This window comes from Lonchura striata, chromosome 4 (genome assembly GCF_050655825.1).
Source record: "Lonchura striata isolate lonStrDom1 chromosome 4, ASM5065582v1, whole genome shotgun sequence".
Taxonomy (NCBI): domain Eukaryota; kingdom Metazoa; phylum Chordata; class Aves; order Passeriformes; family Estrildidae; genus Lonchura; species Lonchura striata.
In genome coordinates, this window is record NC_140706.1 from 27561791 (window position 1) to 27578487 (window position 16697).

General features: G+C 36.1%; 1 protein-coding gene across 7 annotated transcripts in view; it reads left to right on the forward strand.

Annotated features, from left to right (window-relative positions):
* The first annotated feature begins 872 nt into the window (after positions 1-872).
* The window catches only part of CEP135 (centrosomal protein 135), a 34802-nt gene continuing 18977 nt past the window's right edge, over positions 873-16697 (forward strand). For 2 of the 7 annotated variants that reach the window (XM_085577892.1, XM_077782839.2), the window contains exons 1-14: positions 873-1049; positions 3314-3492; positions 4808-5403; positions 6571-6735; positions 7688-7878; positions 8397-8564; positions 9841-9982; positions 10404-10488; positions 11443-11571; positions 12685-12900; positions 13487-13552; positions 14510-14660; positions 15609-15802; positions 16269-16412. In XM_085577892.1, coding sequence (XP_085434018.1) covers positions 6623-6735; positions 7688-7878; positions 8397-8564; positions 9841-9982; positions 10404-10488; positions 11443-11571; positions 12685-12900; positions 13487-13552; positions 14510-14660; positions 15609-15802; positions 16269-16412 — 1599 coding nt within the window. In that variant the 5' untranslated portion in view covers positions 873-1049; positions 3314-3492; positions 4808-5403; positions 6571-6622. Of the gene's footprint in view, positions 1050-3216; positions 3493-4807; positions 5404-6570; positions 6736-7687; positions 7879-8396; positions 8565-9840; positions 9983-10390; positions 10489-11442; positions 11572-12684; positions 12901-13486; positions 13553-14509; positions 14661-15608; positions 15803-16268; positions 16413-16697 lie in introns of those variants that run through there. The other 5 variants (XM_021531475.4, XM_085577894.1, XM_085577895.1 and 2 more) reach the window with 5 other exon arrangements.

Consider the following 16697-nt stretch of genomic DNA (forward strand, 5'->3'; position numbering starts at 1 on the left):
AGTAAATATGATGTAGTATCACTGTACTCTAACCTCATGTAAATCCTTCCTCTTCCTGGAGCTTCAGTTGCCAGGGATTCAGGACCTAGGTTTTCTGTACAGCTTGGTGAAATTGCCAAGTTGTTGGATAGAAGTGGGGTGTATACAGGGTAGAAACACATAAAATAAACATGCAGAGGTAGAATGTTTTTTCAGATGCAGATGCAATAATAATAAAAAAAAAAAAAAATAAAAAAAAAACAGTATGAATGTCAGTTTTTTTGTAACAAACCTGCTAGATGCAACCTGGATTTCACAGATTCATAGAATTGTGTTGGAAGGGATCTTAAAGATCCTCTAGTTCCAACAGCCTTCCAAGGGCAGGGACACCTCCCAGTACACTAGGCTGCTCAAAGCCCCATTCAGCCTGCCCTTGAACACTTCCAGGAGCGGGGATTCTACAACTTCTCTGGGCAACCTGTTCAGCGTCTCACTGCCCTTACAGGAACCAGCTTTCTCCTCCTAACCTACCTAAATCTACTTCTGTTTCACTCTGAATCCTTTGCCCCTTCTCCTGTCGCTGCATGCCCATGGAGAACATCCTCCGTCTTTCCCGCAGGCTCTCGGGGCCGGGCTGTGGGCACGGGCGAAGCCGCTAGTCCCGGGTCTCCCGGGTCTCTCCGCTTGTCCCGGAACTCCCGGCTCGCGGGGCGCTGCAGGAAGCGTCCCGCCCGGCGCGCGAGGGCTGCCGGGCCGGGAGGGAAGGGAAGGGAAGGGAAGGGAAGGGAAGGGAAGGGAAGGGAAGGGAAGGGAAGGGAAGGGAAGGGAAGGGAAGGGAAGGGAAGGGAAGGGAAGGGAAGGGAAGGGAAGGGAAGGGAAGGGGAGGGGAGGGGAGGGGAGGGAAGGGAAGGGAGCGGAAGGGGCGGCCGGGCCGCGCGGGCGCGTCCCCCCGTTGCTGCGGGGCCGGGCCGGAAGCGGCCGCTGCTCCGCGCGCCATTTTCAAAGGATTTCAGGCGCTGGGACGTCGCGGGCCTGCCAGCGGGCCCGCTTGCCGACGCCTGACTTTAGTGGTGAGTGTGGGGAAAAAGTGGCGTGAACCTGCTTGGAAAGTGACCGACCGCCCCTCTTGTAGGTACAGACTGGGATTGCTGGAAGGTCTGCAAAGCTTGCAGTTTAGGGAGGCGGGTGATGAGCAGGCTGATAATCGAAAGGGTTTTGTTGTGCCGAAGTGGGAACGTACAGGACATGGTGACAGGCTGCCAGGGAGGACGTGGAGTCTTCCTCTCTGCAGACATTCTAAACCCACCTGGACGCGTTCCTGCCACCTGCTCCAGGTGACCCTGGCCTTGGCTGGATGATCTCCAGAGCTGCCTTCCTAACCATTCTGGCATTCCATTACACTTTAGCGAAAAAAAAAACTGTTTATTCGGGAAAAGCGTTGTCTTTCCATTGGCTAAGTGCCGAGACTCCACGGCAAGCGTGTTGTATGAATACCTTAGTCAGAAATGAGCTCCCGGCAAATCCACTTGGAAGCAGCCTTTCCTGAAGCAAGTGCTGGCTCTCTGGGTGTGTCTTCAACACGATGTTGCAGCGACTGCGTGTCACGGCACAGCCCTAAAGCACCGCGGTAGTCAAATATCAGGTCCACTGAGTGCCTTTGGTACCTGGGCGAACAGGACAGGGAAAAAAACCTTTAACATGTAAGTTCTGGTGAATGAAAAATGCACTTTGGTATTTCCCAAAACTGAGACTGAAACTGCAGTTCACTATTGTCTTTGGTGTTAATGTTACAGGCTCAATTAAAAAACTTGTTTCATAGCATATACATTTGTCCAGAGTAATTTCTTTGTGTTCAGCTGTTATCGATGTAGTTTTGTTGTCCACATGGCTTGATGACTGCATTATTTCTTCCATGGCCAAGATCCACCTTTGCTCTGCTTTTTTATTACATTTTCTGATTGATAACACAAATATTCCATCTGCAACAGTTCTGAACCTGTACTCACCATAAATTTTGCTGTGTTATTCTCCGAATAAAAGGAGGACTTCAATCTGCTAATCTAATACCTATAAATATTGCTTATTCACACAATTTTGTGCCAGTTGATTCTCTAGTTAAAGCCTAGAGCAGCAGGATATAAGGTTTCACTTTTGCCCATCTTTCACATCAAGGATCAGTTGGTGACTTAAAATACTAGGGAACACTTCTTAGGTGCTACATTCTATTACATAAACGTATCTTTAAAAGACTGCTCACAGCCATCCAAGCATGTCATAAAATGAGGCATGTGAATGTTACCTTCAGCAGTTTCCATCAGCAAAGGGGGAACAAAAATGAGGCTAATTGGCTCTGAATACTTTTCAGCAAGCAACTGAAAGGTGTAATCATTTAAACATATTAGTAAACCCTATTTAGCAAATGACTGATTTCAAATGCTAGAGATGTAATCATTTAGATGTATTAGTAAGTCCTGTTGAGGAATTGTCTGAGTTAAAGTACTGTTCAATTTTCTCTTTTCTATTTTTCATCAAAAATGGAAATTTGATTCTCTTCACAGCAGTCCTAAATTGAAAGAAATATTTAGATGATAAATTATGTGAACTATTTATGCAGCTAATGTAGCCTGTCTCATGGGAAATACCAAAGCTGTTAAGAGTGCTTTCCAGTACTTTGCAAATTTACAGACATCTAGTAGGTATGACATACCTTTCATCAAGATTCGGTTGTGATTCACAAGGCTATTAAGCTTCTTTAAAGAAAAGCAAATTCTGGATTGAATTGACTTGGGTGCAAACAATGTAGAAAACTTGGATTTACAAAAAGGCTTTTTGAGAAGGTTCTTTACCAAATGTTTTTAAGAAGGCAGGTGTCTGTCAGAAATGGAGAAAAGAAGCTGGAGATTAAAAGAGAGAGTAGAAAGTACAACCTTACACAGTGAATGTGCAGAAGATTGTCTGCTGTTTAAGACTGATCTGAAACAATGGGTTAAACAGCAAGGGAAAAATTTGCTCATTTTATAAACATGTTAAGTGCGATCTCAAGGATTGTGAAGAGTTTCACTGGACTGAATAATAAAGTGGGAATTAAAGAATAGCATTAATAAAGGCAAAGTGATACATGCTGTGTTCTCTAGAATGGCACTAACTGCTCAGAAAAAGATGTGGCACTGTGAATGCATCTCATCTATGCTTTAGGGCAAATAAAGACCAAATGCCCTGGTTTCAGGTAGGATAAAGTTCGTTTCCTTCCTAGCAGCCAGTGCAGTGTTGTGTTTTGGATTCAGCATGAGAATAATGTTGATAACACTCTGGTGTTTTGGTTGTTGCTAAGTAGTGCTTGCTCTCAGCTGAGGACTTCTCGGAGCCAGTGAGGAGCTGCACGGAAAGCCATGAGGGAACATAGCCAGGACAGATGATCTGAGCTGGTATTCCACTACTTAAAAATAAACCAGGGAGTACCCAGAGCAGGGCTGGTTGTGCTTCGAGGACATGCTGGGCATCAGTCAGCAAGTGGTGAGTAATTGCATTGTGCATCTCTTGGTTTTATCACTCTTTCTTGCTCAGTAGTAGTATTATATTTTGTTTTAAATATTAAACTGTTCCAATGGCAATCTAAAAAAAGTTTTGCCTTTTATTCCCCTGATTCTCCCCTCCACCCCTGTGGGAGTGGGGAGAGTAAGCAAGTCAGCTGTGTGGTGCTTGCTTGCAAGCTGGGGTTAAGCCATGACAAACACTGATCAGTAATGTGAGAGAGTGGGTTAAACAGCAGGGGACAAAATTTGCTCATTATGTGGACATGTTAAGTGCAGTCCAAGGGTGCCAGAAAAATTTCACTGGACTGAGTAGTGATGCCAGAGTTGAGGAGAAGTGTTAGTAAAGGCAAAGTGATACATGCTGTGGTCACTAAAGTGGTAACAACCACTCAGATGTGTCATGGTGAATGCATCTAATTGATGCTTTAAAGTGATCAAAAAGGCAAATGGTAAGTTAGGAATCAATATGAATAGTGACGGCTGCAGCCAAGTGTCTCAGTGGCTGCTCAGAGAAAGGTCTGTCAGGTACTATTACTATTATTTCAGTCCAACTTGAAGCTCTTCAAGGCCCTGCATTATAGGTTTATATGAAAAAAATGTATGTAGGAGTAAGATTTAACTAGTATTTTTAAGGTTTTTATACTCTTGCTGTGGCAACTGTATAAGAGACACGGGACATTGTGTCAGACAGGTCTTGGATTCAACTGAATCAGTGCATTTAATGTATTGATTTTATATTTCCAGAAAAACAAATTTTCCTCATGTAGAAGTTACTAGATACTTTTTCATGTCATGGTAAGAATAGTGATAGACTAAGTTTAGGGTGTAAGATTTAAATTATGGTAGTCTGTAATGGCAGAGGTCTGGAATTACTGACACATAATTTCTTTCCAACAAAGGGTGTATGACAATTATTGTCTTTGAAGACTTTAACATCTATGTTAACCTCTCTGAAATAACAACACCAGATCTTCCCATATTCATTTCAGGATGCCTTTTGGACCTATACTAGAGCTATTCATTTCCTGGTCTTATGATCAGATATGGCTGTAGGGAATATAAGATAATACTCTTTCTGGATTGATTCCAGTGGTAATAATGAGTTAGATTAAAAATTTCAGTTTTTAGGAAGGAGAGTGATTCAACCAGCAATTTGTCAGTACTTCCCAATACTGGATTGTGTTTAGGTTACTGTATCTTGAATGCCTATTGCAGGGATTTAGTGAGATTATATATGTACTTCCTAGCCACAGTTACTGAAGTGCTAACATATGTCCATTTATTTTTCTTTGCAGTTACTTCCTGTACAAGCTGTCACACGGATATGTTAATGATATTTCTTTTGTAAAACTTTCTCAATTCAATTAGTAAAAAACCTTTGCTGTTTCTAAAACACAAGCTTTTAAATGAATCTGAACTATTTGGAGGTAATTTAATCTTTTTAACTGATACAAGTCTTCTTAAGGAGAAGATGGGCTCAGGAGTTACCAGTTTTCTTCTGTAGTAATATAAAATGTATTCCTGAGTCTCAGTCTAGACACAGTAAAACAATTGCACTTTTCCTGAATTCAGTACAGAATCTTCAACTTTGGTGTAGAAATACCAAGAACTTGTTACTTTAGTGTTTGGCTGTCAGAGGAGTATGAAGAGCATTTCCTACACATCAGGACATTGACTTCCACTGAGCACACTGGTGGAACGAAAGTGCACCGCCTCCTCCTTCAGACATCCCAGCACAGTATGTAAAGGATTGTTGGCAATGCCATTGCTTAGTTAATATCCCAACAACCTGAAACCTCTTCAAGCAAATATTTTTAGTAGTACCCAGAGCAGATGCTGTGCTTGCAAGACTGGTGATTCTCATCCACAGAGCATTACCCGGCAACCACAGGTCAGTTGCTAGACTTCTTTGTAGCATTTTAATAAAATGAGATGAAATCTTAACTTTCCAGCATTAGATATGAGAGAAACATGCACATTTTCCTCAATTTATCATCAATAACTCATTTCCCAATACCTGAATGTATTTATTTAATATATTTTTTAAAATCTGGTGGATTGTGATGATAGTTTGGGTGGTCTCTGAATTCTGTTCCTTTTATGTGAGATGCAAACAACACCACCTTGAATTGGTAGTTTGGTCGCTCAGGTCTTTGCAGCCAATAGGTTAATATTGAAACTTCTAAAAAAATGTGAGGGAATATGTTTTACAGAAATAACTACTTTTCAAAAATATTTCTAACTATTCAACAGATGTTTTTACAGATTAAGAAACATAAGCTTTAGTACTTGATTTGTCTTCTCATTCTGTGTCTAAATTCAGAAGGACGTAATGATGTTAAAGTTCTTCTTCCCTCAGGTGTACGCAGGAAAACCAAAATTATCATTTGGATTCAGACACAATAATACTGATCCAGTCCCCTTTAAATCAGCTTAGTAATAAAAGATAACTAATGAGTCAATTGAGAAAACCCAGCTCTCTGATCCTTGAACTGTATTTTTCAGAAAATGATGCAAGTATGACTAGAGTACACTGGTAGTTTTTATCATTCCTATTTTCTATCATAGAATGTAGATGAAAGTTAATCTGTCTTCAACATTTTACATGTTTTATGCAATTTTAGAAATGGTTGCCATAAGTTATATTAAGTACTGGCTTGTAAACTTTGAAAGTAAGATTTATATATGAAAGAAAATAAGTTATATTAAGTACTGGCTTGTAAACTTTGAAAGTAAGATTTATATATGAAAGAAAAAAGTATGAGTTTTTCAGCATAATCTAGCAATTTGTATTGTGTAAGATACAGTGATGACCATGATTCGAAAAATTCAGAATATAATAGGAAAACTAACTGCCAAGGCAAATACTTATTTTTAAAGGAATATCTAAATATGTTTAAAACTTTTCAGTTGCAGTGATCCTGTTTTGATTTACTTAAATTTTAAGGACATGCTTATGCACTGTATTTCCTACAGAATAAAAAGGTTTTTCTATTACTTTTCCCCCCTGTTTTTCCTTCTTTAAAGGACAGATGCTGTAACCAACAATCTCTTGTAGGTGTCCTGTTTTTGTTGACTGCGGCAAAAGCAGCTTTGGAGGTGTGTTAACAATGAGTACAAATGCAGAGCGAAGGTTTGTTAATCTCAGGAAACGCCTGAATCAGCTGGGCTATCGGCACCCACTGGGAGTGGACAGTTTACCTTTGGTGGAAAAGCTTTTCAGGTATTCAAAGGGGATTAATTTGAAAAATAGTAATTGTATTGTAGGTATTGTTTGATTTTTGACATGTAGGAAAGAAGGTTTAATATGAGGATTATTTTCTAGCAGTGTTATTTTAGAGCTACCATTAAGTTCTGGTGTCAAATGAAGTCAAATGGGTTTGCTTAAATTATGGGAACATCTTAAGATTTAATTTAATTCAGTAAAATTGCTTCTAAGTATCTATGGCATAGGAAAATGCAACTTTTCTAACCTATTGATATGTGCTTAAAAGGACACACTCTCATAACTGGTTGTATAAAAAATAATCTCTATTGCGTGTTTTGTGACTTAAAACATTCACATCTCCATTTATTATGACCTCATTTAGGGAATTTTAAATTTGTTGTCTCTGCCCTCTTTGCAAGACACGTAACAGAAATAACCGCAAAAATTTTCAGATTTCCTTCTTGTTAGATCTGCCATTTTTTGGCTTTGATATTACTAAGAACACAGTCATTTCTATAGTAATCCAGTTACATTTGACTAAATACAAAAATGTAGCTATTCTGGCTCTGTTGCTCCTAGTGCGTAATACAGATGGAAAAACATAGGTAGGCAAATATGGAGTAATCTGTCTTCAACATGAAGTCTCATTCATGTGTCTACCAGGTAAGTTTATTCTCCCCATCACTAGCTTTGATACTTCTCAGATGTAAATTCATGATATGCTTTGTAACTATTTTGTTTTCTTTTTTTTTTGTCCTGTTCTTTCCTATTTACTGTTTTTTTTAAACAGGTGGTTCCTAGCTTTCAGTTTTTCTTACATGACATTAGTGTTTTGTTGCCTTTGTTTGAACTCATTTGCTCCCCCTCTTGGGGAAAGGGTTTTGTATCTCAGGTTATAATAAACGTTTGCATCTGCAGTGTGAAGGCTGATAACATTGCTAACATATCTGATGCTCCTTTATCCTAGTGACTTAGTTCATACAACTGAGAGCTTGCGCAAAGCAAAGTTTTCTTCTGGAAAGACTGAGAAAGAATGCAGCAATTATGATACTATTTTGGAACCTTATAAAACAGAGAATGCTAGACTTACCAGGGAAAATAATGATCTACATTTAGAAATATTAAAACTGAAAGAGCAGTCTGATCGTCATGTTAAAGGTAATATACAAAAGATGATTTTTTTTTTTTAATCCTTCCATGTCAAAATAAAAATATGGCTAAATCCTTGATCTGCAGATTATTTTATCTGTACTTTTAAGTGAGTGTGAGTGGTCATAGAGTTCAGTGCTTTTAATGAATTAAGATTCATGCTTAGACATTTCTTTTGCAGTCAAAACACTTTGGAAGTTCTTCAAATTACTGTTTTAATAAGATATGAGAATGTTAGAAATCTTAATGCATACTTTTGTACCTTGAAATGGTGTTTTTTAATTGAAAATGAAATACTGTTAAATGCTGTTAAATGGGCCTTTGTTCCACAGTGGGTGTTTATTTATAAAACATGTATAAATATATATTTTTGTGTGTTTGTTTGTAAAAGTATGCACATATGTATGTGTATTTGATAATTTTCTGCTATGGAAAAAGAATATAGGATTTTCTTTATGCTTATTTTGTGCTACTAGGAAAAATAATAGTGAATAAGACAGATAATACTGCTTTTCTCTCCCTTGAAGATTTGAAAGCCTCCTTAAGGAGGATTGAACATGAAACAACTGACTTGAAATTTCTGAATAACCAGTATATACATAAAATTAAAATGCTGGAAAAAGAGACCAAAGCCAAGACTGAAAAAATTCAGCAGCTTCAGGAGAAGAATCTGCAAGCAGTGGTGCAAACACCTGGTGAGTGTAAATAATCACAGATATTTCAACTTTTTTCTGGTTTTTTTTTTTTTTTTTTATCTTCAGAACATAATATCCTCTCGTAAGAGCAGTTACTGTAGTAAAATATCCAGTAGAATAGCATTACCCTTTGAAAGTTTGGGCTCTGAATTCTGTAATTTCTCTGTTTGAACTTTCAGTTAGGGACAAATTTGAATGCGTATTGTTTGACACTTGCATATTTTGGACAGGTAATTGAGTGTAAGTGACAAATTCAGATTTTTGGAACCAAGATCTAAGCATAGCAAGATGCAAAATATGTCTACAAGTATTCCAATCCTCTATAAACTTACAATATTTAGAGGATCTTTTGATAACTTAAAATGTTCTAGATGTTACTTTCAGGTTAATTTCTTTCTCCAGTGTTTCATTTTTCTTAATTTTTTTGAATCTAAGGAATATAGAATTATTTTGGGAAATTTTGAGTCTGTCTTTATTTTTCCAAGCCATTGAATTATATATGCATTTTTTGGCATTTGAGGAAAATCAATAGATAGCTAGGAAAAAATAAATTTCCTCTTTATTTTTGCATACCTTTCTGCACTTCATGTCCTTTGCTTCAAAGATGACATGTCAGGCTTTTGTCTGTCTTTTTGCATTCTTGTCCCTTGGTCACAAATCTTCTAGGATTTTTCTATACTACATCATCCAATATTACATGTTCTTATTTAACCATATGATGAAGAGGAAATGTTCTATCTGGAAAAAAATACTGCATTTTGCCTTTTTCTAAATATGTTATCATTCAAGCTAATAGCATACTCTGCTTTATGGGCAGTAGGATATGATAGTCACTGAAATGAACACAGAGTAGAAGGAATAAAAATATTACTAAACAATGCAAAGGTTAGTTCAGTCATAAAATAGTTCTTAAATGTGAAAACCAAATGCCTTTTGTGGTGTTTTGATTTAGCTGTTTTAGTAAGCTGAGTCACTAACAGCTTCAACAAGTTTCAACTATAGAGTATTTGGGATCTTAAACACTGGGGAAAATGACTTATAAAAGCTTTGTGTGTTTCCTTATTATAATAATGAACTTTGGCAAAACTGGTGCTAACCTGCAAGAATGGTATTGCCTAGAATATGTGAATTTTATCAGCTTATTGTAGAAGGAATAAAATGGTGAAACATGCCCATTCAGAAGCAGTGAAATAAATAGGAAAATTAACTTTGTATTAAAGTAGATTACTCCCTTGCTTTAACTCCAAGTAATATATCTCTGGGTTTGTGCTTCTAGGTGGCAGGAGGAAAAGCATTCCCTTCAGGCGTCAGCGCATGCAGATAGACCAGTTTGTGCCCCCCTCAGGTGTCAGTGCCTACCCAGTGCCTCAGCCAGAGGACCCATACATTGCAGACCTTCTCCACGTGGCTGATAATCGGTGAGCCAGAGAGCTTCTTAACTTTGAAGTTTAGGTGTGTCTTTGATTCTCAGTGTCCTACTCCTTTTGACTGATAAGTTAAATTAATGTTCCCCCACTTGAGTCTGTCACTGGTGACAGTAGTTGGTAGATGGTCTCCCTGTTTTTAAAAAGCTCCTTGACCCATGAGCTTTTTCTTCTTTTATCCCCCATCCTGTTGAGGAAAGGAAGTAAGAGAGCATCTATATGGGGGACTGACAGTCAGACACAGTCAACCTGCTGCAATATCTCAAACAACATCTTCTGCATTAATATTTTGCATGAGCAAAACTATTTCTCTGTGACATATTTGGGTTCAGGAGCAAAGAGGAAATGATAGTATTGAATTGTGTGCATACAATTCTTTCATGAATTAATATAAAAATGTAGCACTACATTTCAGAATTCAAGAACTGCAGTCAGAAGTAACAGAACTACAGAAAAAACTGGAGACATCTGAAAGTGGAATGAAAAAGTATAGCAAACAGGTATGTTTATCTCTCAGTAGTAGTGGGATTGTTGTTTTATTATTAATATTAATATTATTGTTATTATCTGGGTGTCATAGCCATGGCAATGGCCTTGTCTTAAAAACCTTCTTAGGAATGCATTGTAGGGCATGTGAAATATAATTATTCTAACTTGCCTATGTTGAGCATTTTTCTTCCTCTGCTTTTGGAGACAGCAGCAATGACAAAATACTTGCCTGGTGGTTTTGCTGATAAATTTGTCTATTGAAATTACATTAACTAAGGTAAACTTGACAATCATAAGTAGAATTTTTCTGCATATTTTAGTGTGTAAGTGTTAACTTGTCCAAAATAGCAGTTTGATCTACGTACGTCTTAGGATGGTTTTTCATTACTTGGACTGGTTATATTTTTAAGTTTTTATTAATAACTTATTTTACAAAGTTTTAATGGTATTGTATTTATAAGGTAGGTACAATCTTTAAGTAATGGAATTACATCAAATGTTCATGTGTTACGTCTTTCAAAATCTAGGGATTGGTGGACAGTCCTTTTTTCTTTACATCTTGGTTTTTCTCTTCCAATATTTCCTTTTTTCCAGCGACTAGAATAGTCACTGAGTTAGCCTATTTAGAAGTTTTTTTCCCTAATTTTAAGTGCTAGTCTCAGTTAAGTTGTAGCATTCGTTAACTTCACTTCAAATTAAAATTGAAAATTAAATTTGGTTTTCTTCAAGAATGTAATCTAGTAAGAACTGTTTCAGTTTTCCCTTACAAATTGTGTTTGATTCATTTATTTCTCTTTCAAAGATACTATTTTTTCAGAAGAACCGAGAATCTGAAATACAAAAAAAGATAGAAATTGCATTTTTAGTTGTGTACCTTTTGCTGAATGTTATGTGTGTGTTTATTTAAATGAAGGGTTTATTAATGGTGTATGAGGATACTGGAACATTTTTTTTGTCCATCAAAGGTTGAGATACGAGACAAAGAAATTGAGCGCTTAATGCTGGCATTGGGTGGTGGGCGTTCTCATGAGGTTCTCTCTCTGGAATCAAGAACTAAAAGTAATGAGAAGCTTATTTCCTGCTTGAATATACAGGTAATGCATTTATTGCAGTTGTTTAGTCAAACATAAAAATACCCACAAAACTTCTAGCTCTTCAAAAAATCACTATAGATATAAAATCAGTCAATGGAACTTGCCTTTCTTTTTTAGTGGCAGTGTTTCTTGTCCAAGGAAATTTAATTTCCTCTTTTAAAAGTCTGTCAGAAAGGTTTTGGTAAAGAATTCAATGAACTCACATCTGTACATAGTATGTTAATCTGAAAGTATTCAGCAAATTTTTGTATACCACACCATTTTCAGCAAGTTTTAAAATCCTTTTATTTAGTTAGAAAGTTATTGCATGCATGCCATTTACGCTTTAGAAAGTAACAATGGTATATGTAATTATGATAGGGGGTAACCCTGTAGATATTCTCATGAGAGAGTGGGGAATCTTCCTTATGGATTTCAAATGGTCCCCACCTTTACTCCAACACAAACTTAGGAAAGGATAAGCTTAGGGTAAAGGTCTTTGTGTTTACTGTGTGTATGAACATGCATTCAGTAGTGGTCTCTGAATAAGAATTTAAAGATGAGCTGGAGTACAAATCACATAAAGCCCATCTCAGGATTTGTACCATCAATTCTCAGGTTTTTCTCACGTGAGTTAGATGTTCTGTGTACTGATTGTGCATGATGTACATGACGGTATGGGAGCCACATTGAAGAGTTTATTCACTTAGGTTCAGTGCTGCAAAAATCTAGAATGAGTTATGACTTGGAAGCAGGACAGCTGTGCTCAGTGATCCTGAATTAGTAAGTCATGATGAATACAAATTTATTGTACAGGGAGTGAGCCCAGAGCTGCATGAAGCTGGTTTTGCACCGTCAAGACTAATTTGCTCAGACTTGGTCCCAATATACAACTTTTATTTGACAAGAAATGTATGATTGTCTTTAGATAGCAGTATTCATGACTAGGAGAGAATTCACAACATTGTATTTCTTTTTCAGGTTGATAAGCATTAAGTTCTAAAAATAGAAAATCTTATCATTTTTGGCATTTTTACTTTGCATATAGAGATACTGTATTTCAGAAGATTTGGAGGAACTTTTCTACCTAACTTAACAATGCATATTAATATTTTAATGAAAAATGTCTTTCAGGTTGATTATCTTCAGAAAAAAAACAAAGAACTTGAAAATCACATTCAAGATCTCTTGGATACTAAACAAAATGTGACTAGTGAGGTAGTGGATTTAAGCAATAAAAATGAAGAACTGTGTCAAGAACTGAATGAAATAGATCACTTGGCACAGCAGTTGGAAAGACACAAAGAAATAGTGCTTGAGACTGCAGATAAGGAAATAGGAGAAGCAAAGGTAATCACTAACATGTCACAGAGTGAAGGATCTGTTTCATTTTACTTGGTTTTATATCTTCTAATTGCAATGAAAGGCTTATTACCTCATGAAATGAAGATTAAAAGAATTTTTTTCCAGTTTTCCTAATATTACATGGAATTTCTCAGTTAAAGTAGATTATTTGCAACTATTTTGTCTTTTTACTGTATTAAATTGAGATTATTTTAGTTAAGGGACAATCTGTCTTTTTTTTTATTAGCTTAATATGAAATAAAATGCTGAGGTACTTAAAGCTATTGTGAGGTAATGCATATTTGCAACAGCAGTACATATATTTGGAGGGTTTTTTCCTATGAGGAGTCATGCAGTGATTAATTTAATCATTATGCTCCAAAAGAATGTGGGTGTTTTTACCACAATTTTTTTATGCTTTCGCTTCCTAGAAGCTTTACTACTTTATTACAAGGAACTAACTTCATTCTAACTTCATTTCTTACCAAATAGTGTGTTTCCTTTTTTTTTTTTTTTTTTTTTTTTGTAACAAAGGGATTTTTGTCATTTTGAATATGTAACTCTTAACATATAGGTTAATTTTGGTTGATAGAAAGAAATTGAAAGACAAGTCAGTGAAATACAGGATCTACAAGAAACGATAACAAGGCTTAAATCAGTAAGTAAAAATATTTTCTGTTCTTGTTTGTACCCTTTTTATCATGCTGTCATCCGCATGATTGTTTCATTTATTATAAGATAAATCAATTTAACAATTAGCAAGATAACTTCTTTAGTACCCTGAACCTTTGATGCAAAAATTACTAACGAATAAACGAAAGAGCTAGAGAAGCTACATCATATTGTTGCAAAAATAAACTGAAAGAAATTTCTGTAGACAGTATGGTTGACTATGTCCTTATTGTACATTTCCTTATTTCTGCTATCTGAAGTCATAATTTCCTGGTGACATAATAATTTTTACCACAGATGAGTTATAACATCCCAGAGGATTTTCATTGTCTTGAAACTGCTTTGTCTCTTAATTGGGATGTGAAAAATTATCCAATACTTGGCTCACTCAGAAACAAAGCATAGGCCCCAGATGAAAAGCATCACTATTATAAATTCTTTGAAGACCAGACTCTTTCTAGTATATATGGCAACTTGTGTATTAGCTGAGTGCAGTGTTTTCTTTTAATCTGCCTAGGGAACTTGCAAATACAAAAATACTTAGTTTTCAGGACATCAGATTATAGGAAAGGTGTGTCAGAATTGCATTGACTGAGGTGCTGTATTGTAATGCACTTTAACACTAACACTATTACCAAATGCCCTTAAAATTATTTCTTGCTTTCGTCGTTAATTTTTTTTCCCATGTTTGTATCCCACTATCCTACTGGTTAGTTTTCTTTTCTTGTTGCTGATTGCAAACCTTGTAAAAAGTAATGCTTACTTAGGCTTAATAAAATGTAGTAGAAATACAATGATGGCCTGCAACTAATGTTAAAGCATAAAGCATCCAGGTCAACCAGAAGTAAACAGTGTTGTATATTAAAAAAACTATCAAAATGTTAATTTTTTTCCCAAGTGTCTCTATTGGCAGTTCTAATTTTTATAATACTTGTTACTTCAGGAGTTGTGCTCATGTCATAAGGAGAATGAGAGACTGAATGAAGAACTCTTTGGGAAAACAGATGAAAAAGGGAATCTTGAGCTGCTGTTAAACCAGCTTCAACAAGAGAAGCAAAGGCTGACAGAAAAAACAGAGAACTTAGAAAGAAAAGGTAAATCATCAAATGTAGATTCTTGGAAATTGCTTTTCTATAATTTTTTTAATAGAATACCTACCTAGTAAACATAGAGTTAATAGTACTAAAAGACTTTTGATATATATAAATTAAAATAAGACCATAGTTCTCCAGTCGTAGTTGAAGTGAAAGCTCTTGTCATAAAAAGATATTTTCATTCTCTATGTGAGAACTGAAAGTTCATCTTTTTACTGTGCTCCCACAGGACATCCTTATCCTAATTCTGTGGTAGTTTCATACAAAGTAATTTCCAAAACTCTTCAGATCCATTTCTTGAGATTTATCCATTTAGATTTTGAAAACCTCCAGGGATGAAAATTCCACAATATCTCTAATGTTCTTCAGCTGTCAGAGTAAATTATTCTCCCCATATTACAATTGTTTGTAATTGCTTGTAGCAATTAATTGCCACTGTTTCTTATTTACCTATTATGTACCTGTGAAAAAACTTGCTCTACATTATCTGTAAGTGCCTCATGGTACTGTCAGTCTGCCCTTTGCTCTCAGCACTTCTCCAGGCTGAATAAACCCAGTTCCCTTGGGTGTTCTCCACAGAGCCAGTATTCTGTTCCCTGACAATCTTGCAGTGCTTGCCTTGGATTTAATTTATGTACATCTTTCTTGTTGTAGGAGGGGCAAACCTTAAAACAGTATTTTAAGTGCAATCTCATGGGTGCTAAATAAAGGAGAATAATCACATCCCTCTGTCAATACAGCTCAAGGTGCTGTGAGGCCTCTGATGGTCTTATGCTATTCATTTGTGTTTAGCCTTCTTTAGCCTTTAGAACTCTTACATCCTGTTCAGCAGGATTGCTGCCTGGATGGTTGGTGTGAGTTAATCCATCCCAATTACCAGTGTCTTTGAGGAAATTCATTACTTCCCTATAGAGCTTTTTTCTTTCTTTTTTTTTTTTTTATTTCCAGAACGAGAACTTGTCCTTGAAATTGAAAGAATGAGATTGGACTATGGTATTGCCCTAGGAGACAAATCTCCATCTCGTCTAGATGCATTTGTAAAGACCTTAGAAGATGACAGAGACTACTATAAGCGAGAATTAGACTATCTTCAGAAAATGGTAAAACTAAGGCCTAGCCCAAGCCGCAGGACTGCAGAGAAGGTAAAGTTCTTGCTGTCAAGATAAGTGAAAAAAATACTGTAGAAACATTTAAGAAGCCATCAAATATATTTTAAAATTTATTGGCATTAAATGACTGTAGTAATTTTCTGAATTACATTCTTGATGCAGAAGGTCAACTGAGAGAAACTCCAATGAACTTTTCTTTTTCTTTCCTTGTCACATTTTACAGTAACGCTGATTATTTATTGATCAGTTTATTGAAATAAACAGAGCTAGATAATAACCAGAAAAAGGTTGAAATCTTACTGGTAGCGCCTTTGCTTTTTCTTTATAACAGCTGGTTCCTGTTGTTTAGATTACACCACCAGTGTAATTTTTCTTGTGATTACAGTTATTTTGAATATATTTTTTATGTTTTGCTAACAGGAAGAATTATTTTATGGCATTAATTTTTCAGACATTTTAATTAGCAAATTTTAACAACAGTTTATTGATCACTTTTCAGAGCGAAGAGCTTAAATCAATCACTAGAGAAAGAGATGAGCTGCGGTCTGTGTTAGACAGATTTGAAAAACACATGATAGAAATTCAGTCCAATGTCAAATTATTGACTGCAGAAAGAGATAGATTAAAAGTTCTTTATGAGCAGGTAAGAAGAGATTGTTTATAGTTAACATTGAAATAACCAATTAACACTTCTTGTACTGTTAGTTAATTAAAATTTAAAACCTAGTAGAACATAACCAAGGCTAATAAAATACATACCTGTTTTTATTACTTGTTAATAAATTATGTATTCTAGTTAGTTTACTAATTTGAAAGCTATTAAAAATTACTGTACTGGCTTTTGTAAATGGTAAACATCAGGAAAAAGCAGTAGAATACATGAGAAGGTTGTGTAAAGATACAGCAAGGGATCAAGAAAGGAGTAGTT